This window comes from Antechinus flavipes, chromosome 3, assembly GCF_016432865.1.
Source record: "Antechinus flavipes isolate AdamAnt ecotype Samford, QLD, Australia chromosome 3, AdamAnt_v2, whole genome shotgun sequence".
NCBI lineage: Eukaryota > Metazoa > Chordata > Mammalia > Dasyuromorphia > Dasyuridae > Antechinus > Antechinus flavipes.
The window spans coordinates 183,756,650-183,776,399 of NC_067400.1; the positions used below are offsets into that span (position 1 = coordinate 183,756,650).

Sequence of the window (19,750 nt, forward strand, 5' to 3'; positions counted from 1 at the left end):
GAGAAGATTAATTAGTTCCTTCTGAGATTCTTTAACCAGATCCCTCTTTGTTTGCCGGTGTTCAGCCTATGAGGTTCCTGCTCAGAAAGTCCCACAAACTATTTAACGCTAGGAAAAAACTCAATTTGTCTTCTCATTGCCTTCTCACTGCCACAGGAGGGTGCTGCAATCTTTCCAGAGGCTCGGGTTTGGCAAGACTGCCCGGGTCGCAGGGCGGAGTGTTTGTTACAAAAAATCTGTCTTTTGCTGTTACAGACTGCTGGAGAAAAGGATTGCCTTCATCTCCTAGTTCACCTGGCTGCTCTGATGCGGCATGATGCTCTTTTCTTTCTGGGAGTACGTGATTGTGAACTCTGTCTCTTGGTCTATTATCAGTGAGGTAGAGGCGGAGCTGGACAGCTCCTCCAATGAGGAGGCTCTGCCTTCGCTCCTTGAAGACATTACTAGCATCTGGAAACAAACCTACCCGGCCTCTATTTACAAAGAGCAAAATAAGATCCCAAGACTGGGAGATCCAAGCAGATCTCTTCTCCTCCTAGGATGTTTTCTTATAGAAAAGAAAGTGTCAAAGGTAGAGACTTTCTTTCTTCTTTCCAGCAGATCATCGGGACTGCCCAATCCCTGGCTCACAGTAATAACTGGGGTTTTTTGGCTACTGTATCTATTCAGGAAAAGGTAAGTCATCCTATCCCGTGCCAAGAATTTAACGTGTTGTTGTTTTTTTAATAACATTAAAAAAAAAAGCTTTACCCACTAGTGGCTCTAAGGAAGTATCTGCAGATGTATTGATTGCAACTGACTGCTTTGTGAGAATCACTACACAACAGCCCTTTCTGTCTAGGAAATCATGCAGCATGTAAATGAGACAAATGATATATTGGCAATTAATTTATGAGTTTTTGTACTATTTTCAAAAGACATAGTCTTAGCACTGAATTTCACTGTTATTGAGAAATGTTAGCTGAACTGTAAAAGACAGTAGGAACAATGGTGTTTTTTTTTTCTTAGTAGATATTGAAATTTAATATGTATTGAAATTTACAAACATGATGAAAAGCTATAATTAACAACAGCAGGTTTTCCCCCTTTGGAATTATAAATAATGCAACCATCTTTGTGTTCAAAAGGCATAAATAAATATTGAGACTTTAATTCTCACAATATAGTTTCCAGTAAGCTTTAAGGGAATTAAAATCTTGACATTGTTCTATATGTTAAGCCACAAATAATTCGTCTCATTTTAAATAACATTATTCAGTCCAATTGATGTAGAACTTAATGGAAAATAATAAAACATAAACAATGATAATAATAAGTGGTAGCATTACATAGTGTTTTAATGTTTTTAAAGTAAACTAAAGCAAAATTTACAAATTTTATCCTCATAACTTTTGGAAGTAGATACTATTATTATCTCCAATTTGCAAATGAGGAATCAAAGCAAACAGGTTCCGTGACTTGCTCAGGTCATATAGTTAATAAGTATCCCAAATTGGATTTGTATTCTTATCTTCCTGACTCCATGTCTGGTGCTTTATCCATTAAATAGGCAGTAGTAGTTTCAAGGTATAATTTTTACCAGAGGCTGTAACCTGGGCAAGTTACTACACTTCTCTTAGCCTAGTTTTCTTATAATAAAATAAAGAGTTGGTCTTTGTGATCTCTAAATTGTAAATAATGACAAATCATCCACTGTGAAAATATCACATTTAGTATGAGTTTCAATGGGACATGAGTAAATACTTGATAATTAACTACTCTTTCTTGCTGTCATAGTGCATCCAATATACTGGATATCGGGTGAAGATCTTAACTTTTGTTTGTGATTAAAAATGCAGTGCCATGAATGATGTGATTCTGAACATGTGTTACTTAGTATTGTAGTAGTCTTTCTTATCAGTTTTGACAGTTAAAATCATATCCTATCATAAACAAATGAGAAAAAAAGTCTCCAAAGATTTATATCACAGCAAGGCATTTTCCAACAGTGAATTACCTTGCAAATTTAAAACAATTCTACATTGTAACTCCACACTTAGACTTCGGGGCCAACAGAATTTTGCTTCAAATCCTCCCTCTGACACATACTGACTGTGTGACTTGGGCAAATCACAATTGTTTTAGTGCTCTACACAACTTATTAAGACTTTAAGTTGTGAAAGAAGTACCAAACTGGTAGGGAGTGTTTCTCACTGGGAACTCCCTATATCTATTAAATCATAGGTCCAATCTCTATTCTTATCCTTGGCTCTACACTTAATCTACCCTTTCATTTAAGCTTCTATGTGCTAACTGGAGAAAATAATGATCATCAGTGACCAAGTCCACAATAAAGCAGCATGATTTTAAATAACATTTGTTAGTTATATGACTTGATTATTTGAGTGAATGTTTAGAAATTGCTTACTGCTGAATGATTAGGGGCAAAGTTGACATAGCAAGCACCTATAAGTACTAGTAACTGAGACAACTTTTTTCTAATGTCTTGACTAATATTAATGAATAATGAGCAAGGAATTATGAAGGAAAATGCAAAATGAACAAACAAACTAAAAACTACTAGGATCCAAAGATTAGATGAGATGATGAATCCAGTCAGTAAGTCCAGAACTTAAGAGTTAGGGCAAATTTTAAGTATTCTTAAGCCAATCAATAAAAACTTAATCATCATCCTACGGGAAATAGTAGGATTTGAAATCACCTTGCCTTAATTAATACATCTGTACAAGAGTTATTCTCCTTAAACATCAATGATATAATATAAAATCTGTAACATATCACTATATAGATGCTGTTATTGTCATTGCTATTTAATATCCCTCCTGGAACATCTCCTAATGGAAAATAAAGTCTCAGACTGTACTTCACTATTAAAGAGTTTTCTCTAATATTTGTCAAATCAAGGGTGTACCCTCTAGGAATTGCTTACCCATAAGTGGCGGTCCCTTTAACAATAGCACTGGAATTCCTTTCTTCTATGCGACTTCAAAGGACAAGATTGCTGCTGATGTGATGAAAAATCCAATTGCCTCCTTGACCTTTCTGGAAGCAGCAGGAGATTTCTGCAGGTAGTATGGATTGTCAGGTGTCATTGGTGAGGTTTCTGATTTCCTGACATTTGGTGCTGGAGAAAACAACACAATTGCTTCTCAGATACAGAGTGATATCTCTACCAACTATAAGAGGATTGGGGGAGAGGTACAGACTTACTAAGAAAGATGCATAATAATGTTACTGTTAATGAAGAATGAAGCATAGGACTACAGAATCACAGATGTAAAGCTTTAAAGTATCACATAAGCGATCAAGTCCTAACGCTTTCAACTCCACCCCCTTCACCACCACTACCCCTTTTACAGGTATTTCCTGGAGTGGTGATTTGCCCAAATTCACAGAGATAGTAAGCAGAGTTCAAACCTAAGTCCATTGAAACAAAAAAGCAACATACTTTCCATTTTAAATTACTTCACTTAGTCCTGCTGTGAATGGTGCTTGTTCCAAGTCACTTAGGTAGTAAACATGAACTGAAATTCAACCCAAAACTCCTGATTCCAGATTTAAACTCTTCTACTGCATATTTGTTGAATAATTTGATATTGAACATCCCTTTTGAAATCAAAGAAAGCTTTTCAAGCATATCCTATTTCAATTCAATAAGCATTTCTTAAATGCCTACTATATTGTTATATCAACATTCTCTTGATTGTGGCTCTCAGGTAGTCCTATTATTCTTAAGTTTTTTCTTCTTGATCTACTCTTCAGATCAATTTTTCTTTTTTTTTTCCAGGTTTTTTTTTCCCTTTTATTTTTTGGTTTAGTTTAAGTCCATGGTTAAAGGATAAACCATTCTATAATTTTTCTTTCCTGATAATGAGTTTTCTGGGTTTTTTTTTTTCTTTTAGTTCACAAACCTGTCAATCTTGTCATTATCTCACTTTTTGTTGCTTTTTTTGTGTTATAGCTTTTTATTGACAAAAACATATGCATGGGTAGTTTTTTAACATTGACCCTTGCAAAAACTTCTGTTCAACTTTTCCCCTCCTTCCTTTCATCCCCTTCCCTAGATGTCAGGTAATCCCATACATGTTAAATATGTTAAAGTATATGTTAAATACAATATATGTATACATATTTATACAGTTGTCTTGCTATACAAGAAAAATCAGATTTAGAAAGAAGGTGAAAATAATCTGGGAAGAAAAACAAAAATGCAAGCAAACAATAACAGAAAGAGTATAAATCCTATGTTGTGGTCCACATTCATTTCCCAGTGTTCTTTCGCTGGGTGTAGCTGGTTCTATTCATTATTGATCAATTGGAACTGATTTGGATCCTCTCATTGTTAAAGATAGCCACTTCCATCAGAATTGATAGTCATATAGTGTTGTTGTTGAAGTATTTAATGATCTCCTGGTTCTGCTCATTTCACTTAGCATCATTTCCACCATTGGTCCATGGGTTGATGTTAAAACCCTCAATTGCATTCACCAAGTGTTGTCCATATTCCTCATCAAGGCCTGATAATTCTCTTTAAATCCTGTAGCTCCTTTCTGGGTAGGTTCCTGATCTATCTAGTATGCATTTGGGGTCCTTGTGGGACCCCTTCGCCAGTTTCCCTGAACTATAGTATTATTTTTCTTCCTGGACCTACAAAATTGTGTCATGTAGCCTATTTTGCCACAAGCAAAGCAAAAGGATTTTCTGCACCCTATTGGCTGCTTATGGCATTGGGCTTGGTAATGTCCTTTTCTGCCACAGTTATAACATTTCTTTCCTTCTTCCTTCCTGTCCACCCTTTTGTGGACTATAGCTGAGGCCATTGCCTCTGCATTAATAGCTTCATAATCTGCTTCATTATATCTATCTATAATTTTAGCAATAGAAGTTTCTTTAGAAAGTCCAGCTACTATATGGCTGCACACCTTATTTGTTCCTTCTTTTAGCAGTTACCTGAAAAGAAGGTCAGAGGCACTATTTTTTCCTATAACTCTGTCAACTGCTGTTCTTAATCAGACACATAATCTTGAATAAGTTCATGGGGGCCCTGTGTTATTGAAGTAAAATGTTACTATACCAGCCCTTCCTTATCTATTCTCTCCCAAGCCTGCATAGCACACTGTGAGATAAGTGCAAATAAAGTCACATTGTATAAAATCTGAGCCTGAGTTGTGGAATAGCAGCTTGTGCTGGTAATTATAAGCACAGACTCTTCCTGGGCTTTGATGGTCATATTTCCAAGTGTAAATTCTGATAGCCATACAACTGATTGACCAGGAGTAAAACAAGCAGATGCCATAAATTTCCACTCATTTGGGTTAAAGGCATATCTACTTGATATCAGTTGTAAAATTTGCATAGTATAGGGCGCATTCACAGCTTTCACAAGCTTGTTTCACCTTTTTTTTAAAAAACATTTTAAATGGGATCGGAACATGTGTCCGACTTCCTGCCCCATCTTCCTCTACAGGATAAGCCTGTAGGCCCTAATCAGAATCCCATGGCATTATATCTTCCCCTTCAGTAGCTGCCTTCATTAAAGCTTCCTGTAAAGCTATGTGGGGTGTCTTTTTCTATGATCTATAGGAAAAATAGCTGGTATTTGCCAAGTGATCTCCTGTCTCTTCTCTGGCTCAGCTTGTATACAGAGCTCTTGCTTTCCTCTCTTCTCTAAAATAATTTTTTTCTCTGTTTTCTGCCTCAGCTTTTAGCACACTTCTTGTTCTAATGGTTGTAGAGCAACCATTATATCTATCTATAATATTGAGCAGCAATAGAGGTTGCTCTGTCTCCTGATTTTGCTCAAAAGCAAAGTTTCTGCATCTTTTGTTCTGTTTAATCCTCTCACCCTTCCTCTCTTGCTGAGCTGTACTTAAGGGGTGTGGAAGGTAATTTTCTTTACTATCTTGATCACCTGAGGGCACATATCCTTGTAGGCCTTCTAATGAGGGATATAGTTGGGGAGTTGGGGAACTTTCCTCCTGCTTTTCTTTTTCTTTGGGCATGTTTTTTGTTAAAGAATCACCCATTCTATTTTCTAACTCATATGCTTGCTCTGTATTTACAACTATGCTCTCAGGTTTGATCACAGTTTGACCCATAATGTTTTTCTAGCTTCTCTTCCAGACGAGAAACTGTTGTGTCTTCTCAAATATTAATTTTTGTATTATTAATTAATAATTCGAAGCCTGACAGTCTACTGTGCTAACCCTCAGCATCTGGGAGCCACATGCAACATGCTATCTTTGCATTTGCTATTGCCAGTCTTTCCTAATTCCCAGGGCTTCAGAGAAATCTTTGCTAAGTATTTATATCAAGCTTACCTCTTTCTGAGGTCTTCAGAGACCCTCTGACTGCAATCTCATAGGGACATGGTTAGAACACAACAGAGCACTCGAGAGTGATTTCAGGCAAGCTCAGGAACTTTATTCATGGGAGTTACATCCTACTCTAAGCCCTCCTGCACTCTCTTTGTTCTTTCTCTTAGCAGAGTTCCAGGTGAAAAGGGACGAGCTCTTCCCCCACTGAGCTTATATTGGGTCCATGAGATCACAGGCACAGCCAATCAGAGACGGAGACAATTCCCATTCCTGAGGTGACTTCAGTGTTCAAAATTCCCTCTGGAGTGGTGGGAGTTCCTGCCCATGAAGGTGGTCCCTGTTTACTCATAGCCAATCATGTCCGGGGATCTCAAGGCCACATAGGCCTGTGTTACATCCTGTTTGCACTGGCCTGACCTTTCTTTGACTGTAACAGACTATTTAATTTATTTTGTATTCCCAGGGCCTAGTATATATAGTATCTACCATTTGGCTGGTGACTGAATAAATGAATGAATGAATGAAATGACTCTAATAGCTACCTGCTTGGGATGTTAGAGATGAATCAGTAAAGCTCCAGAATCCTCAATTCACCTTTTGTTTATTTCCCCTCACTTCACTTTGGCTCAAAGGCAATCTGGTGAAAGTACAGTTCATTTCTAAGTGCTTCCATAGTCTTTTAATCAAATATCAGAATTCAGAAATTGCTTTTTGTGAAGGCAAGCTGAGGTCACCTAGTCCCTTTACCTGAATAAAGAGAAGATATTAATAAAAAAAGATTCATTTTTGTTTTTCTATCCCCAGTACCCAGCATAGTGGTTGGCATAGAGTAGGTAGTTAATAAGAGGCTTGCAGAATTCAACCAAATCACACTTTTAAAAAAAAATAAAGATTAAAGTATACTGTCACTCTACTAGGCAGATGTTCCTATTGACTTAAAGCAAACATTTAAAACAAAACAAAATAGGAAGGAAGGGGAGAGGGATCAAGGGAGAAACTTTTAAATGCACATTTTTTCTGATAGGACAAAGATGGTCATGTATCTGCTATTACTATGTTACCATTCTCTCTATTATAGATGAAGTAGAGACCATTCCTTCAAATAATTAATTTTCATGGAATCTGTGAGGCTAAAAGACAATGTAGTGTCCATAGTATATATAGGAATGAACAATCTATGTTGCATTGCTAAGAAGGAGAAAATGATATGGTGTCCTATACAACTTGGTGGGAGAATAGGGGCGGTGGTAGGGAGGGACAATAGGAAGGCTACAAAGACCAGAATTTAAGAATTCTTTGAAGTGCATCAATAGATGCCATGTATTTAACCTGTAAGAGATTCTTGAATGAACTTGAAAGTAAAATTGAAAAAATCTGATTGTAATTACTTGTATTTAAAATGTATTTGTACAAGTAAGAGAAATATATGTAAATTTTAGTAAAGTAATTTTTAAAATATTTTTTTAAATTAATGCAAAAACTGACACAATTGACATATCTGTTCTTTATTCTAACTATTGTTTTTCTACAATTGACTCCCCTTTATCCATTCTGGCAACTATTCTAACATCACAGGGTAACACTTCCTAGTACTTTCTAGGAGTACAAGCATTGATATAATAGATAAAGGTTTACAAAGTGCTATACATGCTTATATCGCCTTTAGCAAAAGACCAAAGCACATGTGGACCACCAGAAAGTGAAAGGGCAACCTCCCCCCCCCCATATTTCCATGACTTAGGATATACCATCCTTTATTTTACTGTTTCAATGATTAAAAGTCCCTTTTTAACATTTGGTTCTTCCATCATTCTTTTCTTTTTAAATGATAGCTTTTCATTTCCAAAATATATGCAAAGATAGTTTTCAGCATTCCCCCTTGCAAAATCTGGTGTACCAAATTTTTCTCCTTTCCTTCTCTCATTCCATCTCCTAGATAGTAAGTAATCCAATATATGTTAAATATGTGCAATTCTTTTATACATATTTCCATTTATCATGCTGCACAAGAAAAATCAGATCAAAAAGGAAAAAAAAAATGAGAAAAAATAAAATGCAAGCAAATAACAAAAAAGGTGAAAATACTGTGTTGTGATTCACATTCGGTCCCCATAGTCTTCTTTCTGGATGAAGATGGCTTTCTCCATCACAAGTCTATTGGAATTAGATTGAATAACCTCATTATTGAAAAGAGCACAATTGATCATCACATAATCTTGCTGTTGCTGTGTACAATGTTCTTTTGGTTTTACTCACTTCACTTTGCATTAGTTCATATAAGTCTCTCAGGCCTTTCTGAAATTATTCTGCTGATCTTTTCTTAAAGAAAAATAATATTCCATATCATTCATATGCCATCACTTAATCAGCCATTCTCCAATTGATGGGCATCCATTCAGTTTCCAGTTCCTTGCCTTTACAAAAAAAGGCAGCTACAAACATTTTTACACATGTAGGTTCTTTTCATTTTTTATGATCTTTTTGGGATAGAGACCCAGTAGAGACACTTCTGGATCAAAGAATATGCATAGTTTGATAGACCTTTGGGCATAGTTCCAAATTGCTCTTCAGAATAGTTGGGACAGTTCACAACTCCATCAACAATGTTCCACTGTCCCAGTTTTCCCATATCCCCTCCAATATTTATCATCATCTTTTCCTGTATCATAGCCAATATGAGAGGTGTGTAGTGGTACCTCAGAGTTGTCTTAATTTGCATTTCTCTGATCAGTAGTGGTTTGGAATATTTTTAAAAATATGATTATAAATGGTTTTAATTTCTTCATCTGAAAATTGTTCATATCTCTTGACCATTTATGTCTTATATTCTTATAAATTTGAGTCAATTCTTTATATGTTTTAAAAATGAGGCCTTTATCATAACCCTTGAATATAAAAAATTTCCCCTAGTTTTCTGTTTCCCTTCTAATATTGTTTACATTGGTTTGGTTTCTACAAAAACTTTTAAATTTAATATAATCAGAGTTATCCATTTTGCATTTCATGATGTTTTCTAGTTTTAATTTGGCCACAAATTCCTTCTTTCCCCACAGATCTGAGAGGCAGACTATCCCTTGTTCTCCTAATTTGCTTATAGTATCATCCTATAAGTCTAAACCATGAACCCATTTCAACTCTGTCTTGATATATGGTGTTAGGTGTTGGTCAATGCCTAATTTCTACCATACTATTAACCAATTTCCCCATCAATTTTTGTTAAATAGTTCTTATCCCAGGAGCTGGGATCTTTGTGTTTATCTAGATTATTATAGACTACTATAGTCATTGACTATTGCATCTTTTTGTTTTTTACGATGTCAATAAAAATTGGCTATTTATTTCTTTTTATTACACATTGCTTTATGATAAATATTGGGAGAAAAAAATCAGAGCAAAAGAGAAAAACCATGGCAGAGAAAAAAAAAAAAGAAGTGAACACAGCATGTGTTGAATTACACTCAATCTCCATAGTTCTTTTTCTGGATACAGATTGCATTTTCTGTCCAAAGTCTATTGGGATCGGTTTGGATCCCTGAGCCACTGAGAAAAACCAGGTCTTTTATAGTTGATCATCATGCATTCTTGCTGTTATTGTATACAATAACAAGAACAGAAATACCTGGGTTCTGCTTGTTTTGCTTAGCATCAGTTCATGTAAATCTTTCCTGGAACTTTCCAAAATCAATTTGTTCATCATTTTAATTTTAATATTTTAAACATGATTAATATTTAATCATTTTTAATTAGAACAATAATATTCCATTATCTTCCTATACCACAACTTATTCAGCTATTCCCCAATTGATAAGCATGTATTTATTTTCCAATTTTCAAGCATAGGAAGAGTTGCTACAAACATTTTTGCACATATGGGTCCTTTTTGTTTCTTTATTCTTGGGATACAGACCCAGCAATGGCATTGCTGAGTCAAAATATGATTATTGTGGCTTGTGAAAGTAACCTGTTCCTATGCTCAAAAAGTTATCAAACTGTGCATACCCTTTGATCCAGCAGTGTTTCTACTGGGCTTATACCCCAAAGAGATACTAAAGAAAGGAAAGGGACCTGTATGTGCCAAAATATTTGTGGCAGCCCTCTTTGTAGTGGCTAGAAGCTGGAAAATGAAAGGATGTCCATCAATTGGAGAATGGTTGAGTAAATTGTGGTATATGAATGTTATGGAATATTATTGTTCTGTAAGGAATGACCAGCAGGATGAATACAGAGAGGACTGGCGAGACTTACATGAACTGATGCTAAGTGAAATGAGCAGAACCAGGAGATCATTATATACCTCAACAATGATACTGTTTGAGGATGTATTCTGATGGAAGTGGATCTCTTCGATAAAGAGAGCCTTAATTGATCAAAGATGGACAGAAGCAGCTACACCCAGAGAAAGAACACTGGGAAATGAATATAAACTGCTTGCATTTTTGTTTTTCTTCCCGGGTTATTTCTACCTTCTGAATTCAATTCTCCCTGTGCAACAAGAAAACTGTTCGGTTCTGCACACATCTATTGTATCTAGGATATACTGTAACCCATTCCACATGTAAAGGACTGTTTGCCATCTGGGGGAAGGGGTGGAGGGAGGGAGGGGAAAAATCGCAACAGAAGTGAATGCAAGGGATAATGCTATAAAAAATTACCCTGGCATGCGTTCTATCAATAAAAAGTTATTTTAAAAAAAAAAAATAAAATAAAAAAAAAGAAAGTAACCTGTTCCACTAACCAACTACACTATTTCTTAGCCAGTACCTAATGGTTTTGATGACTGCTGCTTTATAATATAGTTTTAGGTATGGCACAACTACGCCACCTTCATTTGCATTTTTCATTAATTCCTTTGAAATGCTTGACCTTTTATTCTTCTATTAATTTTCTAGCTCTGTAAAACAATTTCTCCACACTTTGGTATGGCACTAAATAAGTAGATTTATTTAGGTAGAATTGCCATTTTTGTCACTTTAGCTTGGCCTACCAATGAGCACTTGATATTCTTCCAAAAAGTGTTTTATGGTTCCTGACTTTGTCTTGTTGCAAGTAGACTCCCAAATATTTAATATAATCTACAATTATTTTAAATGGAATTTCCCTTTGCATTTCTTGCTGTTGGACTTTGTCGGTAACATGTAGAAATAGTGATGATTTATGTGGAATTATTTTGTAACCTGCAACTTTGCTAAAGTTGTTGTTTCTGGTAGTTTTTTAGTTGATTCTCTAAGTATACCATCATATCATCTGCAAAGAGTGATAATTTCATTTCTACATTACTTACTCTAATTCCTTTCATTTCTTTTTCTTCATTTAGCTAAAGGTAATATTTCTAATACAATGTTGAATACTAATGGTGATGGTGGACAATCTTGTTTTACCCCTGATCTTATTGGGAATTCTTCTAATTTATTAATATATGGTGCTTTTGATGGTTTTTGATAGATGCTACTGATCATTTTAAGGAAAATTCCATGTATTCCTATTCTTTGTAGAGTTTTTAATAAGAATGAGTGTTGGATTCTATAAAATGCTTTTTCTGCATCTATTGAAATAATCATAAAATTTCTGTTTGTTAGGTTATTGATGTAGTCAATTATACTAATAGTTTTCCTAATACGGAACCAGCCCTGTGTTTCTCATATAAATCCTACATTTTCCTGGGAGTAACTTCCTATTTTGTCTTTGCTAATATTTTATATAAGATTTTTCTATCAATATTCATTAGGGAAATTGGTCTATAAATTTCTTACTCTGTTTTGACACTATCTGGTTTAGGTATTAGCACCATAAAAGGAATTTGGTAAGACTCCTTCTTTCCCTATTTTTCTCTGTAGTGTGCATAATATGAGAATTGTTGGTAGAATTCCAAATACATCTCACCCTGGAGATTTTTTCTTAGGGAGTTGATTAATAGCTTGTTCAATTTCTTTTTCTAAAATGGAACTATTTAAGTAATTTATTTACTCCTCTGTTAATCTGAGCAATCTATATTTTGTAAGTATCAATTTCACTTATATTATCAGATTTGTTGGTATATAGTTGGGCAAAATAGTTCCTGATAATTGCTCTAATTTCTTTTTCATTGGTAGGAGGTTTCTCTTTTTCATTTTTGATACTAGCAATTTAATTTAATTTTCCTCTTTCTTTTGTCTACTCAAATTAAAAAGTTGATTTTTCCATAAAGCCAATTTTTAATTTTGTTTATTAGTCCAATAGTTTTCTTATTTCCAATTTTATTAATCTCCCTTTTCATTTTCAGAATTTCAAATTTGGTATTTGTTGGGAACACAATTATGTAACTTTGCTTTACCCTTGGTCGACCTTTTCTTCTCTTCTTGTGAGAGGATGATGTTGATTCAAGGAGACTGAGAGGCAGCTGCTATTTTCTGACCTCCCCTTTGCGAGGCCATTGCATTGTCTGATCTCTCTCCTCTTCCCTCTGTCTCTAATTTATTTTGCCAGTCCACAAGCAACACCTGTGTCAGTAAAGGCTGCTTTGCCACTCCCTCAGATGTTCACAGTTGTGGAGGCTCTCAGAGAATTGACCTGCCTCTTACACTGCACTTAGGCTTGATTCTTAACTGGTATTTAGTTGGGAGGTTTTAATTTGTTCTTTTTCTCTATTTTTTAGTTAAATGTCTAATTCATTGATCTTCTCTTTCTCTATTTTATGCAAATAAGCACCGAGATATAAAATTTCCTCTAAGAAGGGCTTTGGCTGCATCCCACAAATTTTGGTATGTTGTCTCATTATTATCATTCTCTTGGATAAAATTATTGATTGTGTCTGTGATTTATTGTTTTACCCACTCATTCTTTAGGATTAGATTATTTAGTTTCCAATTAATTTTTGATCTATTTTCCTCTAGGCTTAAATTGCGTGTAATTTTTATTACATCATGATCTGAAAAAAATGCATTTACTATTTCTGCCTTTCTGCATTTGATTTTGAGGTTTTTATGCTCTAATGCATAGTCAATTTTTGTATAGCTTCCATGTATTGCCAAGACAAAAGTATATTCCTTTCTGTCTCCATTCAATTTTCTGCAAAGTTCCCTAACTTTCCTAGGATTATATTTACCTCCTTAACTTTTTCATATTTATTTTGTGGTTCAATTTATCTAGTTCTGAGAGAGCAAGGTTGAGATCCCCCACTAGTATAGTTTTGCTTCTTGCAGCATTCTTAACTTCTCCTCTAGGAATGTGGATGCTATAACACTTGATGTATATATGTTTAGTATTGATATTGCTTCATTATCTATGGTACTTTTAAATAGGAAGCAGTTTCCTCCTTTATCTCTTTTAATTAGAACTATTTTTACTTTTGCATGATCTGAAATTAGGATGGCTATCCCTGCTTTTTTTTTTTAACCTCAGCTGAAGCATAGATTCTGCTCCAGCTTTTTATCTTTACTCTATATGTATTGCTCTGCTTTACATAAACAACAAACTGTAGGATTCTGGCTTTTAATCCAGTCTGCTATCTGCTTCTGTTTCATGGAAGAATTCATCCCATTCACATTGACTCTAGGCCTAGCTCTATAGCCACTATGCCACCTAGCTCCTAAAAAAATAACTATGTACATAATAATATTTATACAGTGCTTTAAAATTTTCAAAGTACTTTACAAATATTAACTCATTGAATCCTCATAATAGCTCTCATTATTATTACCTTCATTTTACAGGTGCTATTTATTACCTTTTGTAAAATGAAGGTATTTGTAAGCATTCAGTGATACAAATTTTTTTTTTAAGGACTGCTTTGGCTGTATCCCATAAATTTTGATATGTTGTCTCATTATTGTTATTCTCTTGGATGAAATTATTGTTTCTATGATTTGTTGTTTGACCCAATCATTCTTTAGGATTACATTATTTAGTTTCCAATTAATTTTTAATCTATCTTTTCATGGCCCTTTATTGCATCATGATTTGAGAAGGATGCATTTAATACTTCTTCCTTTCTGCATTTCATTTTGAATTTTTATGTTCTAATATATGAACAACTGGATGTGTATGTTATTCTTTATTTGAGCAAAACATGATCTGATTAATGTTCAAACAATGCTCATCCCCCTCCCTTCTTTCCCTTTTAATATAATAAACTATAATAGCACTTTTGTGCCTCTTCATGTGATTTAATTTATCTCATTTCATTTCCCCTTTCCTTGTCTTCCAGTACAATCCTTTTTTTTCTATCCCTTAATTTCTTTTTTATATCTTCTTATCAAAGTCATCTTATATCCACACCCTCTATCTATGTATACTCCTTCTAACTGTTTTAATTAAGATGCAGTTCTCAAAAGTTATAAGTATCATCTTCCTGTGTAGGAACACAAACAATTTAACCTTTATATAACATGTTTACTTTTTACTGCTTCTCTTAAGTCTTGTAGATCAGATTTTCTGTTTAGTTCTGGTCTTAAAAATCAGAAATGATTGAAAGTTCCATATTTTGTTGAAGTCCATCTTTTCCTATTGGAGATTATGCTTAATTTTAGTGGGTAGTTGATTTTTGGTTGTAATCTAATTGCCTTGTAGAATATTACATTCCAGACCCTCTGATCCTTTACTATAGAGGCTATTAAGTCCTGTGTAATTCTAACTGTGGTTCCTCAATATTTGAATTGTTTCTTTTTGCCTGCTTGCCATATTTTCTCCTTGACATGATAATTCTGGAATTTAGTTACAATATTTCTTGGAGTTTTCATTTTGATATCTTTTTCAGGAGCTGACTGGTAAATTCTTTCAATGACTATTTTACCTTCAGGTTCTAGGATATCAGGGCAGCTTTTCTTGATGATTTCTTGAAAGACATCCAGGCTCTTTTTTTTTTTTTTTTTTGATCATGTAATCCAATAATTCTTAAATTATCTTTTCTGGATATATTTTCCAGGTCAGTTCTTTTTCCAATGAGGTATTTTACATTTTTCATGCTTTTAAAATTTTGTTTGTCTGATTTTTGATGTCTTTCGTAGTCATTAGTTTCCATTTGCTGAATTATAGTTTTTAAATTGTGATTTTTTTCAGTTAGCTTTTGTACCTCTTTTTTCCATTTGGCTAATTCTAATTTTTAAAGAATTGTTTTCTTCATTCAATTTTTGTCTGTCCTTTTTCAAACTGTTGATTCTTTCTTGCATACCTCTAATTTCTTTTCCCAGGTTTTCTTCTGCCTCTCTTATTTTATTTTTAAAGTTCTTTTTGAGCTCTTTCAAGAAGACTCTTTGGACTTGAAACCAATTCACATCCCCCTTTGAGGTTTTGCATTTAGGCATTTTGTCCTTTTTTAAGTTGTTGTTTTGATCTTCCCTGTAATCATAGTAGCTTTCTGTGGTCAAGATTCTTTTTTGTTTCTTGCTCATTCTCTTCCCTACCATTTTGTGGCTTTTAAAATAGAGTATAGGAGTTTCTGTCCCAATTTTCTGGTGTGGGGTCACTGGCTTTTAGTGCTAGAGCACTAAAGTTTGCTGACTTGCTCACTGCATTGGAGTAGACCATGCCTCGTTGTTGCCTGGTTTCTAGCACTGGCAGTTTGCTTTTAGTGCTGGGACTGGAATTTCTCCATCTTGTCTGCTATGCTCCTGTCTTGTTCAGTCAGGACTTAGGAGCACCAATATCTAATCTATGTTGTGGCTAAGACCCTCTTGCTGACTTGCCAAGACATTCTCTGTGCTGGTATGTTCTCCCCTTTTACCCAAAAGAGACTGTCTTTTCCTGAAGTCCTTCCAAGCTACTGTAAGCTAGAAAATTGTTTCAGTCCATCTGTTTGTGTTTACTACAGTGTCTGTTCAGAGGCTTTCTGAGAGAAACTGGGGAGTGCTCAGGCAACTTCCTAGTTTCTCTCTGCCATCTTGGCTTTGCCTATATCCAACTCTTGGAATTTTCTTGGCAAAGATATTGTGATTTGCCATTTCCTTCACCAGCTCATTTTACAGATGAGAAAACTGAAGCAGAATAAAGTGACTTTCTCTGGGTCACATAGCTAATAAGTGATTGAGAGCCAATCCTAGTGCCTAACTGGTATAAGAAATGATGAAGATAATGTTTTCAGAAAAAGCTTGTGAAAACTTGTTCTGAATTGATGTAAAGTAACGTGTAAAATCAAGAAAACAGTGTATACAGTAATAGCAATATTGTAAAGATAATCAGCTTTGAGAGACAGTAGTGGGACAGCTAGGTGGTGCAGTGGATAGAGCAACAGCTCTGAAGTCAGAAGGACCTGAGTTCAAATCTGACCTCAGACACTTCACACTTCCTGAATGTGTGACCCTGGGCTTAACCCCAACTGTCTCAGCAAAAAAAAAAAAAAAAAAAAAAGAAAGAAAGAAAGAAAGAAAAGAAAAATTTAGTAGAGATAGCTACATGGTTCAGTGGATAAAGCATTGGCTCTGAATTTAGTAGGACCTGAGTTCAAATGTGACCTCACTTAACACTTCCTAGCTCTGTGACCCTGGGCAAATCACTTAGCCCCAATTGCATCATTAAAAAAAAAAAAAGTGGAAAAAACTATCTAGGTGCTTTGTTTCCATTTATAATCATTTAAAAAACACACACAAAATGATATCTAGAAAAACTTAGTAACTCTGAGAGGAGAAATATTGAGAGCCAGTGCTCCTGATCCTTAAAGTGTGCTGTGAAGGAGTAAGATATAAAAATATTAAAAAGAAAGAATGGGGCCACATTATTAAGGATTTTTGAACACCAGGTGATTTTATATTTGATCCTGATACATGATATAGTGGCTGGAGAGTCAGCCTCAAAGCTAGAAACACCCAGTTTTGCTTCTGATAAATACCACCTGTGAGATTTTGACCAAGTCACTTAACTTTGCAGAAAAAATACTGAATTTCCTTGGGAAAGGGAGTTTTTCACCCAGGAGTTTCCTATACCTAAACCATCACAAGTCTAGTTGATATTTCTGTGTAGCAGATACCGCTATGATTATTAAAACAGTATTAATTTAAAAGCAAATAATAACAGTTTATCTTATGCCACTAACCAATTGATGACACGAATAATATGGTCCGTCTTTTTCCCTTCCTTAGATCTACTTCTCAAACAAGATTTTATGACTTGAATCTTCTAAAGGTGAAAACTATGAAAAATGCAGCAGAGCTTTGCTGTCAAATTTAAATAAAAATGACTCCTTGCACACACTGATTTAAAAACCACAAATCAACAATACTTATATTGTGTTGTATTTTTTATTAATTTTACTAGACATTTTCCAATTACATTTTAATCTGGTTCAGGCTGTTCCAGGGAGGTACACTGGCCACAAGTTTGATGCCTCTGAGGGTAGAATATTAAGTTTCCCTTTGACAGGGAAAAGTAAGCCTGAGTAACTAATAGATAGGGGCTCCATTTTCCATGTTAGTAAAATGTTACTTTGTGGATATTATGAAACTATGCTTATTTGTGTAGTTACTATTACATCTATAAGATATTCTTTCCAAGCAGAAAAAGTATCATAGATTTGCAAGATCTTTGATGTGCCACATTAACTCTTACAGGCCAGATGGTTTCTTTGACTTGGAATCTGCTAAGTAAGCTGTGTTCTCAAGGTTTGTACATGTTTTAGAATAGATTTGACTTGAAATATGCAATGATAATTTACTTTTCCTATTAATGAGGTTATAAATGAGGTAATGAATGTTAATGAGGTAAGAAAGTCCACTTTAACAGAAGGATAAGGATGGCAGAGAAGGAAATAGGGGTGAGAATGCTAAGACCAAGTATTGAGATGGCAAATACTCCAACAATATTAGGATTCCCAGACGTATGTCATAAGTATGATAAAAGAATTCAGAAACTTGATTTGTCTCCAAGTTAAGGGACAAAGATTTGCTACACTGTTGACAGTAGGTAAGTTCCAGTGGAATTTAGTAAAAAATCAGCAACAAGAAGATAATTTTATAGGAAAAAAAGAAAGATCAGATTCTTCAAGTCACTGATATGCTAATTGTATGGCTTAGAGATGAAATTGAAGAGTGGTAGAGGTAGAATTGCACCCATTATTGAATTTTATGGCTTAGAGGTAGAATTGAGGAGTGATCCTAGAGGTAGAGTTGAGGAGTATTGTATTTCTCAGAAACTTTGTTATTACTGAAATTATCTGACAGCCAGTACTATATGTGGCACTCCCAAGGCCAAGTAGCCTTAGAATTATTACTACACCTTCCCTAGGAACTACAGCACATCACTCCTCCCTCAAGCAATTGGAACTCAAATTCATTTGGGACAAAGGGAAGAAGGTCTCATCTTCTCTAGCTACCTCAGGCAGATAAGGGGTGTAGAGCTAGCCCTTCCTAGCACACTGGGAAGGGGAGACTTGAAGATGGTGATAGTGGCGTCTAGGGGTGCTGAGTCTCAGAATTAGTTAGCAAGTGGTATTCAGATTGAACAAGCAGTTGGAAGTTCATGGCCAGAAGTCTGGAAGATAAAAAGCTCACAAGTAGTGGGGGAGAAAGAAGTTAACTTGGAGAAAGTGGAGGATAACAACCAAAAAAAAAAAAAAAAGTGAGGATGAAAAAAATCTCTATCTAGTAGTTTCCAGGAGTACTGTGAAAGAATAGTTTCAGATCCTTTATGAGTTCACAGTAATATCCAGGAAAGTGTGAGAGAGAAGAGGTTACAGGAGTGGCACTTTAAATTCTAAAAAACTGACTGGACTTAGAAGTCAGAATGACCCTATATGGTCCTTTCCATTTTATACCCATGGAGTGAGTACCTTGGTTCTTCAAAGATTTCAAGTATACCATGTCCCCCAGATTTACTGGAATGACAGTCTGGGTATGAGCCTCTGTGGATTTAGGGAGATGTTTATTTGTATATTCAGAAAGAGCCTTCCAAACTACACCAAAAGCTATGTGGCAAACTGAGTGATCAGATGCTGTTCTGAATCTATAGGAAAGTAAGAGATTGAGAAGGGTCTCCCATATAAAAAGTTCAAAGGGGTTTAATATTCTCCGAAGGTGCAATGTGGACTCTAAGTAGTCCTAATGGGAGATTCTTCACCCAATCCTCATGAGTCTACAGGCACAGTTTAATAAGGACTCACTTGAGGATGTGATTCATTTTCTCTACCTTTCAAGAAGATTGAGGATGCCAGGCAGAGTAGAGATAATGAGTAATTTTAAGTGTCTCAGCCAAAGCTTGGATTATTTGGGAAGGGAAGGCTGGGCAACTGTCATTCTGTAAAGAGCTTGGCAGGCCAAAATGAGATATGATTCCTTTCAGCAAACACTTTGATACCTCCTGAGATTTTTCAGTTCTACAAGAGAAGATACCCAATTAGTAAAGGAGATTTAAAAAAAAGGTAATTTGAAGCCCCTGAAAGGAGGCATTTGTGTAAAATCTATCTGACTGTCTTCCCCTGGATATGTACCCTTCCTCTGGATGAGCTTCAGGAGAGGGGGGGGAATTTGGTA

The 19,750-nt window shown here is 35.2% G+C and overlaps 1 protein-coding gene across 1 annotated transcript in view; it reads left to right on the forward strand.

The window, feature by feature from the left end:
* Window positions 1-271: 271 nt before the first annotated feature.
* CREG2 (cellular repressor of E1A stimulated genes 2) overlaps window positions 272-19,750 on the forward strand; it is a 29,704-nt gene continuing 10,225 nt past the window's right edge. The window contains 5 exon segments of the mRNA XM_051990555.1: window positions 272-494; window positions 497-675; window positions 2,905-3,068; window positions 17,745-17,845; window positions 17,848-17,884. Of these exon segments, the coding sequence (XP_051846515.1) occupies window positions 314-494; window positions 497-675; window positions 2,905-3,068; window positions 17,745-17,845; window positions 17,848-17,884 (662 nt within the window). The 5' untranslated portion in view covers window positions 272-313.